At 35.7% G+C, this 15419-nt stretch overlaps 3 protein-coding genes and 1 non-coding gene across 4 annotated transcripts; 2 read left to right on the top strand and 2 right to left on the bottom strand.

The window, feature by feature from the left end:
* Positions 1-1733: 1733 nt before the first annotated feature.
* On the top strand, positions 1734-3692 carry LOC140776258 (uncharacterized). Its single transcript, XM_073119901.1, has 5 exons — positions 1734-1917; positions 2057-2217; positions 3081-3142; positions 3216-3302; positions 3388-3692. The coding sequence occupies exons 1-5, from the start codon at positions 1802-1804 to the stop codon at positions 3442-3444; spliced, it is 483 nt and encodes a 160-aa protein (XP_072976002.1). The 5' UTR covers positions 1734-1801; the 3' UTR covers positions 3445-3692.
* Positions 3693-3983: 291 nt separating this feature from the next.
* Positions 3984-5472, bottom strand: LOC140775620 (bidirectional sugar transporter SWEET12-like). The gene is made up of 6 exons (XM_073119001.1): positions 5414-5472; positions 5243-5279; positions 4927-5134; positions 4662-4823; positions 4317-4436; positions 3984-4217 (listed from the first exon to the last, which is right to left on the bottom strand). The coding sequence occupies exons 1-6, from the start codon at positions 5460-5462 to the stop codon at positions 3984-3986; spliced, it is 810 nt and encodes a 269-aa protein (XP_072975102.1). The 5' UTR covers positions 5463-5472.
* Positions 5473-9729: 4257 nt separating this feature from the next.
* Positions 9730-9803, bottom strand: TRNAN-GUU (transfer RNA asparagine (anticodon GUU)). The gene has a single exon. It is a non-coding gene; the product is annotated as a tRNA-Asn (tRNA).
* Positions 9804-10009: 206 nt separating this feature from the next.
* Positions 10010-15120, top strand: LOC140775988 (xylose isomerase). Its single transcript, XM_073119510.1, has 21 exons — positions 10010-10167; positions 10537-10621; positions 10811-10921; positions 11192-11266; positions 11352-11481; positions 11563-11654; positions 12015-12065; positions 12168-12247; positions 12328-12382; positions 12453-12554; positions 12749-12800; positions 13124-13169; positions 13248-13303; positions 13543-13594; positions 13676-13755; positions 13857-13927; positions 14109-14149; positions 14282-14381; positions 14465-14536; positions 14677-14754; positions 14851-15120. The coding sequence occupies exons 2-21, from the start codon at positions 10562-10564 to the stop codon at positions 14884-14886; spliced, it is 1440 nt and encodes a 479-aa protein (XP_072975611.1). The 5' UTR covers positions 10010-10167; positions 10537-10561; the 3' UTR covers positions 14887-15120.
* The last annotated feature ends 299 nt before the right edge of the window (positions 15121-15419 follow it).

The raw sequence follows: 15419 nt of genomic DNA, 5'->3' as shown, positions 1-15419 counted from the left end.
GATAGAGTAGATCCTCTCAATCATATGTTATATTCTATTAAAGATTCTCGTAAAGTTTGTCGTGATAAAATTATTATATTGGGTTATATTATTGATGCTCCTTAGATACACGTTGATATATCCGAGAGGTTTGAGTAGATGTATTTTGTTTTCTTGCTTGATCGATTTTTTATATTTTCCCGTCATTTTTCGAATGTTTTTATTACATTTTTGTTTTCTATTTTATTAGTATTTTAATATCTTTCTATTTGATGAGATTAGATCATAAGTAAGCTTATGATGATTAGTCTTAAGCTGTGTATAATAAGTTGTATTGGAGTGAGGATATAGTGAATCCCGGTAATATGATATGCTAAAGTGATGTCATTTGTGATGGTAAAATATGATGAATTAAATCAAAATATTTTGTAGTTGAAAATTTTAAAAATAATCATGATATGATACTATAGTAATTATAAAACAAAATTATAATTTATATTTAAATTTAATCCTACTTTATTTCTCTAAAAAAATAATATATTTATATTAATATTAAACTAGAAGAAGAGCAATGGGCCCTTCTCAATCAAACACCCAAACAAGAAATTAAGATAAAAATTGTATTTAAGCCAGTAGAAGAAGATCATATTTTTGCTCACTCTAGACCGAGTTGGGATTTGCTTTCATTGTGGTTGCTTTTATGGGAGGAACATAGTAAAGGAAACTGGTTTCATCATTTCTTCTGCGATTAAGGTAAAACTAGAATTACCTTCTTTTTAACTCTTTATTGCTTCTTTAGTTTCCCTTGTTTTCCTTTTAATTAATTATCTTACTGATATTATTTGGGTTAATCCTTAAATTTTAACTTTATCTTGGAGGGGAAAAGAGGAAGTACTTTCAATGTGCTAAAATACCCTCTTTGAACATAATAATAATTGCTTAACTCCAACGTTCTCCCTCTCCTCCCTTCCCTTTGTCATATCCGTCTAGACTCTTCGACGAACATATTAAGGCTAAGTCTCGAACTCGATTAGTTAGTCTTATTTTTTATTTTTTAAAATATAAATTTAATTAACTATGAAAAAAAATAAAAAAATGTTTGATTACAGAACCAGTTCAGTAGTTCCTAAACTAGTTCAGAAGGGATCTCTAAACTTAAAGCAAATAATGTTTTAGAGTTTGTAAATTTGCTTGTCTAGATGAGTATAGTACCCATCACACTTACAGTAGAAGAAGGGGCAAAAAAGAAGAGATGCAGAATATCTCCATTTCCATCTTCAACTGCTCTCATGGCTGCTCAACTCACCTCACTATCCTTCTTCTCTACGACCATGCCTTCCTTAGTCACATTGTCTCTCCTCTCTCCCCTTCCCAAAAGCCAGTGAGGTCAACACCAAGGACAAATCTCTTGCTCGGAAGCTCCCTTTCTTTGTCTTCATCGACCCCCACAACATCCCCTATTGTGAGACCCACCCTTACTCTCCCCCATCTCGTTGCCGAGACATGTTTGAGACATGAAGTTTGGATTTCTAGTTTGAAATCTATTTTAATTATAATACTGAAAATTGGGTTTCTTCTAATGTTATTGTTAGTGGTATCGGGGACGGCAAAGACGGTGTAAGAAAATGAGTGTTAGAGCTCAAAAGTTCTACAGTAAGTTTTACGGATCTAAGTGAAATTATCATTAAAAAAAAAAAAGAAGTCCCTCAGGATCCGCTAACCCATGGAATCTAACTTTGGGTACGGATCCGAAGGGCTTTTCGACCCAAATCTCTCTCTCTCTCTCTCTCTCTCTCTCTCTGTCTATCTCTCTCCGCGAACCATGGTGGGCGATGAGAAGTCTTCCCATCCCTTAACCGAAGACGAGCGGCGAGCTCTTCGTGGCAGCAAATTCGCCCCTCTTCCTGCTCCTCCGCCTCCATCTCGAATCCAACCCAGGTTCCTTTTCCGCCCCCACTCTTTTCCAGATTAAATAGTTGTGCGATTTGCTCTAGCAAAATCGAGTTTTTATGGAACAAATCTGTCGATTTCTGTGCATTTTCCGCTGAAATTTATATAAATTTTGGTTTACGAATAGATTGGCTCATCCGGGAGGGCCGGTAACAACGAACAAAGCTGCAGCTTTGGCGAAGTTTCTGGAAAGGAAGCTTCAGCAACCCGATGGACTCGAGTCCATAAACCCTGACCTTCTCGAACTGGCGGTGAAGAATGCGAAGGAGACAGTAAAAGCTAGCTGTGGTACGATTTTTCTTTGCCGTAGCTTTTCGATTGTTATCACTATAATGTGAAGTTGGATCTTTAGAAACTATACAACTTCGTTGAATGATCTGGACCAGAAGGGTCAACAATTTGATTTAGTAGTTATGATGCTTGTATAAAGACACCGAAAGTTCTTTTGTTTAGAAAAATTCTAGTAATTAGAATTAATGTACTGTTAGTTTTCTTCATACTTGAGAGTGTAAATCCTGTTTCTGACTATTTGTTCTTCGATTACTTTTAGGGTTTGCATCAAAGCTCCTCCTAATTTTCTCTTGGTAGCTATCATGTACTCATTATCACATTTGCTGTAAACTGAATTAGAAATTGAGAATCATAAAATAACCGATCTGAAATAGAGGGAGAGCAAGCAAAACTCAGTGACAGTGATATTTGGTCAAAGTCCATGTTTTTTTCTTAAAAGTAACAGTGTATAAGTATTAAACCTTTCATGATATATGAACAATTGGCAGTATTCATTTTGTCTTGATCACTGTTTTGCTCACAAACTCAACCATAAGTGACATGGATTTGGGGAGAAATCAGGTGATGCTTAAATCCTTGTAGTGATCAAGCGAAAAGTCAGCAACCAGTAAAATAAATCCCATATTGTGCACAGAAAGTTACTACTTATATGAGAACAATTATTCAGTCATGTACGCACATCAAGTAGAAGATAATTATACAGCTTTTAGATAATTTGTGCTTCCAAAAAGTGGAGGCTGTGTAATCTGTTTAGAGTTTTCCTCCGTGACTTCTAATCGTTTCACTTTGTGAACACTGTTGTATCACATGATTGTACACATAACTGCGAATAAATGACCTGTATTTTTCATCAAACACAGGTGGCCCTTCAACCTCTGGGCGAGTCGTACGCCATGTTTCTTCTTTTGGGGACTCTTCTGAGGTATAGAATCAAGCATTTTTTTTTTATATAATACTTCTTACCATCAGTGATGTAACAAACTTGAAGATTTCAGGTTTCTGGAGATGATCAAGAGGAAGCAGAAGAAATGAAGAAAAAGAAAAGAAAAAAGAATAAGAAAAATAAAAATAAAAAGATGAAGGTAATGCTACTAATCTACTATATCTCTGTTACTCCAATATCCACATATTATTCTCTCTTTAATCCTGTTTCCTTCTTTAATGCAGGCCTTGGGAAGTCTCAAATCCCATAAAATTGCAAAAAAGAAAAAGTCCAAACTATGACAAAGACGGTCAACTAGATGTAGTTGGCAGGAGGAATTGAACTCCTGTTTGCTGTTTGCTAATTGGTTAGTTTAAACTTTATTTTCCAACAGTAGCAGTTGAAACTTGAAAGACAAGATCAACATTCAGGTTCATTTGATCACATTTTGATCAGGAAGCTGACAAGTGTCTATAATTGATCTGCTTGATGACTTCTACTTATGCTTGCATAGCAAATTCAATGATCATCTGATAATCTTTGGATTTCATTGCTACTTATGGAAGATGAATTGTTATATGTTAGCTTTTTAAAAGTTTAGATCCTGGAAAAGGCCAGCCAATATTCACTTATTTTTGACATAGGTTGTTAGAGATACTTATGATACAAAATGAGCAATAACATCTAGATTTATTTTTATCTCCAGTCATACATGCATAGACTGCTGAGCTGCTTACTAAAACTAGATGATACATTTAGTACTTCACGAGGGCTCAAAAGGTTAACGCTACTTATATTTTTCAAATCGGGTCAGTTTGAGGAGGTTAGGTTTTATAACTTTTTATTCCTCGCGCTTTTCATCCTGAGATATCGGGGATCCGCTTCCTTCGATGTATATTTCAGTTATGTCGCTCGTGTTGATTTCCTCTACATTAGGATTCAAGGTTATTGTAGACTTTGGATCCTTCTCCAGGTCTGTGAGTTCTGATACTGGCTCAGCCTTCTTTGCATTGGCATATATGAAGTAGAGAATTATCTGCGCCATCCCAAAGAAGAAGCCCACAATATTCGGCACCTGATTCAATACACAGGATTTAATTGTATAGCAATCAGAATAGATGAAAAATAATTGTGATCTAAGTACTGAAAACTATCAATTTAAAGAGAAACTTACTGCCACGAAGATGTCTCGGATTAGTAGGCCATAGCCAAACCATGCAATTGCACTAAGAGTGAGGAAGAAGGACAGAGGAAATGGCATATATTCTACACTTCTGGTTCTTATCACTTGCCTCTGCATAAAAAGAAGAAGAAAAAAGCATTCAATATGGTAAAATAGTATACGTGCCTTTATGATTTCAATTCAGTGCTCCTTTTAGTTTCTCTCATATATTCACACTATATTCATTCAATTTAACCTAGAGAAATTTAAGCACTGAAATTATTAAATCTATCTTATCTTATGTTGGTCGCAAAAAAAAAAATATATATATATAGTCGATTAACAACACGAACATACGATGATACTAAGAGGAGCTATGAAGACGCCGACGGCCAAGGAGGCACAGAGAACCCCGGTGATATGGAGTCGTCTACTTCCCTTCAAAAATAACAGAGTGAAAAGAACTGAAGTTCCACACAACCCCACATTTAGGAAGAAGATTATCTTCAACGTGAAAACCTGCAAAAGATAACACTAATTATGATTTTCTAATTCTTCATCTGTTAACAATAACAGAGGTCTAGTACTAGAGGGAAAAAAGAAAAAGGGATAGATTGATTACCTTAGCTTTCTTAGGGGCATATACTAGATATATTATGAGGTAAATACACTCGATGAAGCAACTAAAGACGTTAATGGTGAGCACCATCGAATCCATGGTGAGAAGTGCGTAGTACAACCATAGCATAGCACTGAGCAAGGCCACTACATAAGGTACTGAATGAAATGACTCCGTTGATCTCTTCTTACAAACTCTATAAAACGTCGGCCTTCAAAAATATATATAACAAAGTTAAAATTTAGTCGAATGTCGACAAAAAAAATGCATATCATGCATGCCAAGATTCATATTAAGATCAAAGCAAGGTAGAGCTTACACCGGGGCAAGTACCACCATGAGCGATATGAGATTACCTACAAGTTAGAAGAAAACCAACAAGAATTAGCTCTTACTGTGGTATATGCCATGCAAGTCTAGCTACTAGAAAGTATATATATATATATATATATATATATATATATGTAGAGAGAGAGAGAGAGAGAGAGACCTAAAAGGCCTGCTCCAAAAGCCAATGGGTTGTGAATATTAATGACCATTTCTCTTGGTCTTCTGAGTGCAAAGGGATGTTTGTTTGCCTACAGTCCTCCTCTCACTTACCTTAGTATTTATAGCTCTTATATTTGGTGGTGAGAAGCATTGTAATGCATGGGATATTATGTTTATCACCTGTATCGGATCATAAGATCCTAGCTTGGCGTCTTGGCTTTCCCTTCCTTCATCGCAATCTCCAATTTGCATGCTCACCTTACGCACTACCTATATATTTATATATTTATTTATATATGTAAATATATATATCACATCCTCACTTTAGATCTCTTTTCAACCTTAACATAGTTTGCACCTGACATATGTTGGCCATCATACATAATCCTTTCATGGCATTCCAAGTTTAGATGTTTTGTAGCATGCAGCATGCATGGAATGGCATGTCATGACGCATCATGAGACGTAGACACATCAACCAAGGGCTGCCGACTGCCAAGTAGAAGGTTTCTAGGAAATTCCTGCAATCACAGCTGCAAATGACTGGAATCCATTGATGGATATATATTGTCCAAATTGCACTATTATGTTTCATAATTAGTCAGTCCACTGATGTACCTTAGTCGGTTTCTATTTACCGTTCGACGACAAAGATAATAAGCTTTAGTTACTATGCATGTTTACTAAAGCATTCATCATATGTCTGTAACTCTGTTTCTTGATTAGAGTTAATTCAATTATAGCTTGTAATCTATAAAATAATATTTCTTTAGCCAAATCTATTTTATTTTGTACGTGTATCTCATCCAAACAGCATGCTTTTGGTAGTTTCTCCGTGTGTGAGATAGTGATTAGTGGTCAACAATTCTTCATGTAAAAGTAGATCAATCAATCAATCAATCGTATCTTGTCGAAATTGAGCACTAAGCTCTAGTTTAGGATTATATCTCGCCATGCTTAAGGTTTAACTTATTGGTTTTTTTCCTATTCATGATAGCTTTGATTGTTGCTGCCACTATAGAAGCCTTTCTCTAATGATTTGGCAAGGGTGGCCAACTTCACTTGGTTAAATATTGCTTATGTGTCTAATGAAGCAATTTTAGACGTTAATGAAGTTGGAAAAGTGCCCACTAGGAGAAGGAAGGAGTTCCTTACGGGGGAGAAAGAGAGAAGATTAGGTAGGTCATTAGTGCATGAAGATTTTGATGATAATATTAGATATTAGGAAAAATATTGCATGTAAATCTATATGTCTGATGATATTTGTAGCCTGTTTACAAGCATGGATGGTTATCCATTAATATAAGCTCAAGAATCCTACAAATAACTCAATTTGAACCTTGTCTCTCACATGAGATTATCCTCATATGTGACTCGATCACGTATAGATTGAAATAACTAGCAACATACAAATCATAATTATTTAGATAAAATCAAAAGAGCAAAAACCATAGTAGATCCCGCAAGCCACGATAAGTCTATTAATAGTGTACAAAAATGATTAAAATTCTTAAATACAAAAGTATATATGAAAAGAAGATACAATAAGAAAAATGTCCTCTTTCGTTGTTACTAGCTATAAAAAAAATTTAATAAAAGTTGGACTAGCGCCTCAGAAGATGGGCTACCACAAAATGCTAACTCCCGCCACGATGGGCAACCAATCTACATCAATCACACATGGATGAGTCTATTGCTCATCAAGTGACAAATATCTCTAGCAAATATCATACATGGATGAGTCTAATTACACTCAACACGAAAAATGCAAATAACAAATGTCATATTAATTCATATGACATAAGACATGCATATAATTATGTAAACTAGCACTATTCGACTCCTACATAAATCGCCTCTCGAGATCTCCCTATATCCGCCCATCACACTATATATTGGATATACCGGCCATCACCTGTACTCATTCAAAATAAATTTTCACAAAAGAGAAGATTCGTTCTAGCTTTAGAATCACCTATTAGTTACCCGCCAGACAGTTGATCAATTGTCTTACAAACCGAAGACCTTAGTCATGTGCCCATCATCATAATCACCAATAATATCGGATATCAATCATCCACACCATGGAGCCACTGAGATCAACAAAGGTGCTCTCACCTTGCACTCATCAGGTATCGCTAAATCTATATCATCATACCTCTAATTTTAATACTCTACGGGGTTTGACTATAGACTAATGACAGTATAATATCTGTCTGAGTGTGATGAACAACATATATGATTGTTTGGATTTATAGATTAGTACCTGAGCCATATTATATAATACTATAATAAATTTTTTTCTCACCTTTTACTCTAGCTAAGGAGGTATCAGATACTATCGCAGACATAGAGATTACACCTCTTATAATAGTGCACATGTGCTGGTAGCATATTATTATGTAAGAAGAATATCAATATTATCATCAGCAAGCATAATTACAAATATTAGCATCATAGAATAATATGTATTATCATAGTAAATGTAGTAATGTCAACTATCATGCGAGACATTATGTGCAGTCATCTAGGCTAACTTAACTATGTATATGTAATATATTATAGTGTACATTTAGCACAATATATATACTAACATTAAGGGAAGATAGTTAACTTGTCCTGAGTTTTCTAGTGATTGAGAGGCTACTCATTAAACACGACCCACTTTGAGGTTCACATGAGCCGGTCGACAAAATCAAACAGAAGCAAAGCTAAGAAGAATCATCTAGGTACTTGATCACCCAAAAAAAAAAAACTCAAATTCAGCCTCAACCAGGATAGTGTGATCTAGCATGACTTGGACCTCAGCCTACCCTAGTTGGACTTGACCTTAGATGAACCTAGACCGATAATTGGCCTAAGACCCATCACCCGTAGCCCATAAATATAGAAGAGGAAAATGGAGGGAGACAAAATCAAATAAGAGAGATGAGGGGGAGGTTGTGTTGGTCATAAGAAAGGGAAAGGGCACAAGATAGATGAGTTTCAATCATTGATGACCAAACTCCGACCAAGGGATTGCTTAAGCCACCACGAGGAATAAGTCGGTATTAGATAGGTCAAGTTTGTCAACATGGCATGAGGTCGCTGATGAGGTGATCTCCTATACCAATTTGGGACATCACCTCCGAGAGGACTACCGAGGCCACAGTGTGAAATATAGGCAAGTTCCACATGGTTATCTCAACGAGGGGAGGCTTGCTAATAAAGGGAAGGGTCGATTAGTAGTTGTGGGCCATCAAATTCCACTAAGAAAAATAATGACAACAAGAGGATGAAAAAACACATGCCACCCCACTGAAACTTAATACAAAAGGATATTAGATGTCTCACCGAGGATCAATCTTAAAGGCAGACATGAAATAGGATTTTGCTAAGCGACAACAATAGAAAGAAGAGAAGGACGATAATGGTTTACGTGGAAACGATAGAGGAGAAACATAATAAAATGAGGAAGGAAGGAAGAAAAGAAAGAAAGGAGAGAGGAAGCATGTGACCTTAGCATAGTGTTGCTAGTAGAATGTCACAGATAGGTAGGCCTACGTGGGGGAGGGTCGGGGTGACTTGATTTCTCTCTCTCTCTCTCCTTTAAAGTGTTACAAATAATATGGATATTGATTTTAAGATGACGATGTTATATCGATAAGGAAAATAAATAGAAAATAGCTAAAAATAGGGAATTTTGAAAAGGATTAAATTAGACAAAATAATATATAACAAATTGCAGTTTAGTTAAAAGTGAGATAATACTAAAGAAAATAGGATTGTGATATACAATAACTAGTTAAAAGTGTTATGGAGAGGCTTATGCGGGAAGGGAGGAGAGTAACTTGATCTTTCTCACTCTTTTTTTTTTTTTTTTCTAAAGTGTTGAGGCCTTATGGGTAATATGGATGTTGCTTTTAAGACGAAGATGAGGAAAATAAGTAGAAAATAACTAAAATTAGGTAATTTTGAAAAGGATTAAATTAGACAGAAAACTCTAAGAGTTGCAATTTAGTAAAAGGTGAGATAATAAAAAAAAATAGCTAAAAATAGACGATTTTGATAATGCCAACTTGATGTTATACTGATAAGAAAAATAAATAGAAAATAGCTGAAAATAGGCAAATTTGAAAGGATTAAATTAGATTGAAAATCTAACGCTTGCAATTTAGTTAAAAATGAGATAATAAAGAATAGTTAAAAATAGGCAATTTTGAAAAAGGATTGATTTAGACAAAATCTAACAGTTATAGTTTTGTTGAAAGTGAAATAATAGTAAATAGCTAAAAATATACGATTTTGATATACAGTAACTAGTTTAAAATTTAAATTCGCTAGAGGAAGGGCTTGAACCTTCGACCTTGTGGTTAACAGCCACACGCTCTAACCAACTGAGCTACTCCAGCTTATAAATTTGCAAAAATAAACCTGTATATAAATAAAAATATAAAAGTTGCAATTAAATAAACAGCTGCCGCCACCCGTGATCTTACTATCACGTGAATCGCGAGGCAACTTGGACGGCACGGAAAGAGTCCCGTTCACGGAGCCTGTTCACGAATCTCGGTGCAGTTGTGCTGATCTCCAGGTTAGACCGCTTCCACTGGACTCCCGTCGCCGGATGAGTCCGAATACTTTCCGAACCAGGACTCCCCTGAGTTTTGATGCATAATGATCACGTCTTTTTTCTCTATATATAAAACGAGGAGCCGCGAAGGCTGAGACACTTTTCTGCATGTCCTTTTAGCTTTCGATTGATATCCAATCCAAGTGAGTCTGCATCTTTGCCGCTGTAGACTATCTTTATCCACTCTGTGTTTGCCTTTTCTTTCCTTTTGTTGTTCGAATTTTTTGAGCGTTTTCCCGTATGGTGTTTTTTTTTTAACAATCCGCTTGGGTTGATGGGTTTTGGCTAGATCCTTTTATTCACTGATTTTTGTTGATATTTCTAATCGAAATCGTATCTTTGAAAAGATTGTTCTTTTAAGCACTCGTACAGAAAAAAATTTGTTTTCTATTGTTCTTCCCTAGGTTTAGTGGGTAAAATTGATGAATTTGGGATTCTTCACGCATGCGTGTGACTTGGACAGTTCTTGATAACGTTGGTGATGATCTTATGGTAATCATCTGGGTTTGCAGGGTTTTCGATTGCGTGAAGTGAAAGATGAAGAGGAAGGGGATTCTGCTCTGGTTTCTAGGCTTGTGTCTGTCACTGTCGATCGTTGTAAGTAATCGAGTAATACTTCTAGAGGGAGAACTTTTGGGCTAAACAGAAGCAATTTACGTAGTCGCGAACCATAGGGGAATCCATGATAGAGATGGAAGCATAAGAATATTCTTAGTAGTTGCAAACCATGAGACTGACTGCTTTAGTATTTCTGCCCGACTAATTGGTCATGGTATTTTGTCGTAGATTGCCAGTCAGCAAACTTGTCCAGCCAATCTTGAGGCTTCTTGTGGTGATAGCTCTTCAGATGATTGGGAAGGGGAGTTCTTTCCTGGCATTCCGAAGATCAAATATGAGGTAAGAGCTTCAATACATATGTTATAGCTTTGAGAAGCATGCTAGAATGCAGCAGCTAATTGTGAAGAATACTGTACTTACATTGAAAATATTGTTGTTGTTTGGATGATCTAGTTATAGGTTTTCAAATGTGATTATACATTTTCAAATGTGGACGAAGAATCTTATACTTACATTGAAAATATTGTTCTTGTTTGGATGATCTAGTTATAGGTTTTCATATGTGGACTGATATGCTTAATTGTAAATTCTTTATCTAATTGTCCACAGGGTCCTACCAGCAAAAACCCACTTTCTTATAAGTGGTACAATGCCGAGGAAGAGATTCTTGGAAAGAAAATGAAGGTTCATTAGTCGTTTACATGAAATCTAGTTCATCTTTCTCACTTAATGTTGTATCATATCTATATACTTATGCCTGATGGTATAGGATTGGATGAGATTTAGTGTTGCTTTTTGGCATACTTTCCGTGGAACTGGAGCTGATCCGTTTGGTGCCCCAACAAAGTCATGGCCATGGGAGGATGGTACAAATTCACTTGCTATGGCTAAAAGAAGAAGTAAGATTATTTAGTTTTGTGTTGGAATACATTTTGCAACACAGGAATGTGACTAACATCGTATTAAAATATTTGATACAGTGAGAGCACACTTTGAGTTCATAAACAAGCTTGGAGTTGATAGATGGTGCTTTCATGACAGAGATATTGCCCCTGATGGTAAAACACTGGTGGTATGTTATTCGATAATGAGTTATTTTCCTCTTTCCTGTAGGTGGGTTGTTCACTGCTGAAATGGGTCTGACAGTAGAACCTTGGGTGGAACATCAGAATTGCATTTAGTTCTGAGTATTATATCCACTCTAATTGTAAATTTGTATCTCCGATCCCTGGTGTCTGATAATGTAGTTATCCATATTGTACTTTTGCCATGAGAGTAACTGCTGGCTGTGTCTTTGATCTCTTAACCTGTTTTAAGGATTCTTATTTGCCTTTTATTGCTAATTGTTTTTATTTCACCATGAAATATGTAAAGATTCTTGTAGTTTGGTTGAGTCTAACTTGCAGATCCCAATGTGTGTTGGCTGTCACAGGAAACAAATGCTAACTTGGATGAAGTGGTTTCTCTAGCAAAGAAACTTCAGGTAAGGGTGCTGCATGTAGAACAAAACTTGAACTGCTGACTGCTTTTATCTGCTTAATATGACTCCCCCTATGCTCAAACCGTTTCTGTAATATATGAACAGGAGGGGACTAAAATAAAACCGTTGTGGGGCACTGCTCAGCTGTTCTTGCATCCTCGCTACATGCATGGAGCTGCTACTAGGTATTTCCTTTTCTTGTTTTACTTGCATTTCCAGGACACATTTACAAAAAGGTCTAAAATTCTGTAAATTGATGTTGTAGCTCGGAGGTAGGAGTATATGCTTATGCTGCTGCTCAAGTCAAGAAAGCCATGGAGGTAGGTCTTCTGGGCATTTACTATTGTTCCTGTTCCATCTTGTGCTTATATTGCTTTTGAATTTTCATAGGCTACTCACTACCTAGGAGGAGAAAATTATGTTTTCTGGGGTGGGCGAGAAGGATATCAAACTCTTTTGAATACTGATATGCAAAGAGAACTTGATCATTTGGTAAGAAATATTGCATTTCGATTAGTTGATTTACCTTACTTTTAGTTGGTGGCATACACCAAAATTTATCTTTTTAGATGATTGAATTGATGTAGATATTTTATTTTCTTCAGTTTCTACTATAAAAAAAAGTTTGAAAATTGTATCTGTATCTATTTCCTTATAAGTTTTAATTCAGGTTATCAATTTTCCAGGCAAATTTTCTTCAAGCTGCTGTTGACTACAAGAAGAAGATTGGGTTCAATGGTACTATTCATCTAGTAGTTATATTAGCCAACCTAGACTCTTTGACCATTGAATCATGGAGGTCATATATATAGTGTATTATAGATATCCTTTTTTAACCATCTCATAGTTATTCTTCTGAGGACCTATGAATAATCGAGTAATGCACATTTATCATTTGTAAATGATCAAATTATAAGCTGGTTCTGTAATATCTTATTTTGATTGATATGATTATGCTGATATCCTTCATTGATTTTGGAGATGTTGGTTGGCATGCTTGTTATTGATTCTTTTGATATTAGATGTCATAGTATAATAACATTTGTTTCTTGAACATTCAGGGACACTGCTAATAGAACCTAAACCTCAAGAGCCTACAAAACATCAGTATGTATATAACCTATAGATTTACTTATCAATTACTCTCAAATTTGCTGTCTCAAAATTTTCTTCTGTCTGCAACAGATACGACTGGGATGCTGCAACTACCTTCGCATTTCTGCAGAAGTATGGTCTTCTAGGTATTCTTCTCATTTCATATTTCCTTTTCATTATATATATTTAACCAACTTGGTGATATAACCTGAGACCGTCTTGATTGTAATGGAGTATTCTATTTCTTGTATAAACTTGGTGATATTTCCTTTTCAATTACTCTCACTTATCTTTCACTAGGATTCCCTGAAGTATTGTTTGTTTCTGTAACAACATAAATATTTGTTCATTACAACTAATTTTATTATGCTACTCCATCTTACAGGAGAATTCAAACTGAATATCGAGTGTAACCATGCTACTCTAGCAGGTCATAGGTGTGTTATTGTCACCATTTCCCCCCAAAGCTAGCCTTATGACCATAGTTCTTGCAAGTTATTTACATCTGAATTTTGCAGTTGCCATCATGAGCTTGAAACTGCAAGAATTAATGGATTACTTGGAAACATTGATGCAAATACTGGTGATCCCCAGATTGGTATGTTTTATATTCTACCCTGAACTGTAAGATGCTATCAAATTAAATTTAGTTTCTTCATTGGGAGACAAAGGACTTGTCCTTAATGCTTGCATGTACAGGTTGGGACACAGATCAGTTCCTTACGGATATTGGGGAGGCCACTCTGGTTATGTTAAGTGTGGTTAGAAATGTGAGTTTACATGACTTCTTTTTTCTATCTTTATAATTTACTGATATCACTTATGTGTTAAAGACAATCTCAGTTTCCCTAACTGTAAATTTGTAACATAGATAAATATATTGCATATATATCATTTGTAATAATCATGTTTTTTCTAATTTGTTTTCTTTTTCTTTTTCATTTTTCCCAGGGAGGACTCGCACCTGGTGGATTCAACTTTGACGCAAAATTGTTTGTTCATTTACTCTACAGAAATCTCATTTTGGACTAATATTTTCTGTTACACATCTTTTTCCTTTTCCGATGCTTCATTGCAAGATATATTTTAGTTGACATAGAATTTGTTTCTTTTAATGATGACAGACGGAGGGAGAGTACTGATGTGGAGGACATGTTCATTGCTCACATTTCTGGTATGGACACCCTAGCTCGTGGCCTCCGGAATGTTGCCAAGTTAATTGAGGTAATTTCAGAAGAAAAAGAAAAGAAACCATCCATCATGATTTCGTCTTGCAGATTGCTGACTAGCTTGTTTTTTAAATCCAGGATGGTTCTCTGTTTGATCTCGTCCAGAAGCGCTATCAGAGTTTTAACTCAGAAATTGGGGCTTTGATTGAGGTATGATCTTTTAGACAACTTATAATAACAAGTGCAGTAAACAATCAAGGATCTTTTAGACAACTTATAATAACAAGTGCAGTAAACAATCAAGGCTAGGAATATAAACATCTTATCACTAATGGGCTTCTTTTTAACAGGCCGGCAAGGCAGATTTTGAGACACTAGAAAAGAAGGCCATGGAGTGGGGGGAACCTTCTGTTGCCTCTGGAAAACAGGTAACTGCAAAGTTTGATCAAGTTTTCTTCCTCGATTCCAATATCCATTTTGCTTAAAATGAATCTGAAATTTGATTCCTCTCATTTGTAATGCAGGAACTTGCGGAGATGATATTTCAATCTGCCCTCTAGATCAGAAAAGAGCTTCTAGTAATGAAGTGGTCCTCATCATCTGGAAGTAGGCAATGCTAATAAGCAGTTGAAGAAATAAGTAGTTCTGCAGTTGCTAGACTTTGCTCTGTTTCCTCTCCTTCAGGAGAGCAGAAGAAAACTTTTCTTTTCAGTCAGTCGTCTCTAGTTTAGTTGCTGTCTATTTTCCTGCACAAGTTATATTAATGTTTGCTGGTTGGTTGAGTTTACTATCTACCCCACATTTCTATGCCAAGCTCAAGAAATGCAGATAATTTTTCCAGCAAGGTTATCACTTTGTTAAGAATTTCATATGATGTGGAAACTATTGCAACCAGATGGTCTAAGGATTTCCCTCTGGTCCCACTAGCTTTTCACCTTGATAATATTAACAAACAAGGAGTGAACATCTGAACTAATCTGGCTCAACCTATATATATATAATGGGGGTTCCCCTTTTTCTTCCAAATAATAAAAAAAATCTGCAGCAAACAAACATTTGCAATAGGTGCCCTTACACATACTGGGAAGAAGAG

This window comes from Typha angustifolia, chromosome 14, assembly GCF_048772165.1.
Source record: "Typha angustifolia cultivar Huaian chromosome 14, ASM4877216v1, whole genome shotgun sequence".
NCBI lineage: Eukaryota > Viridiplantae > Streptophyta > Magnoliopsida > Poales > Typhaceae > Typha > Typha angustifolia.
This window is presented reverse-complemented; position numbering and strand designations above follow the sequence as displayed.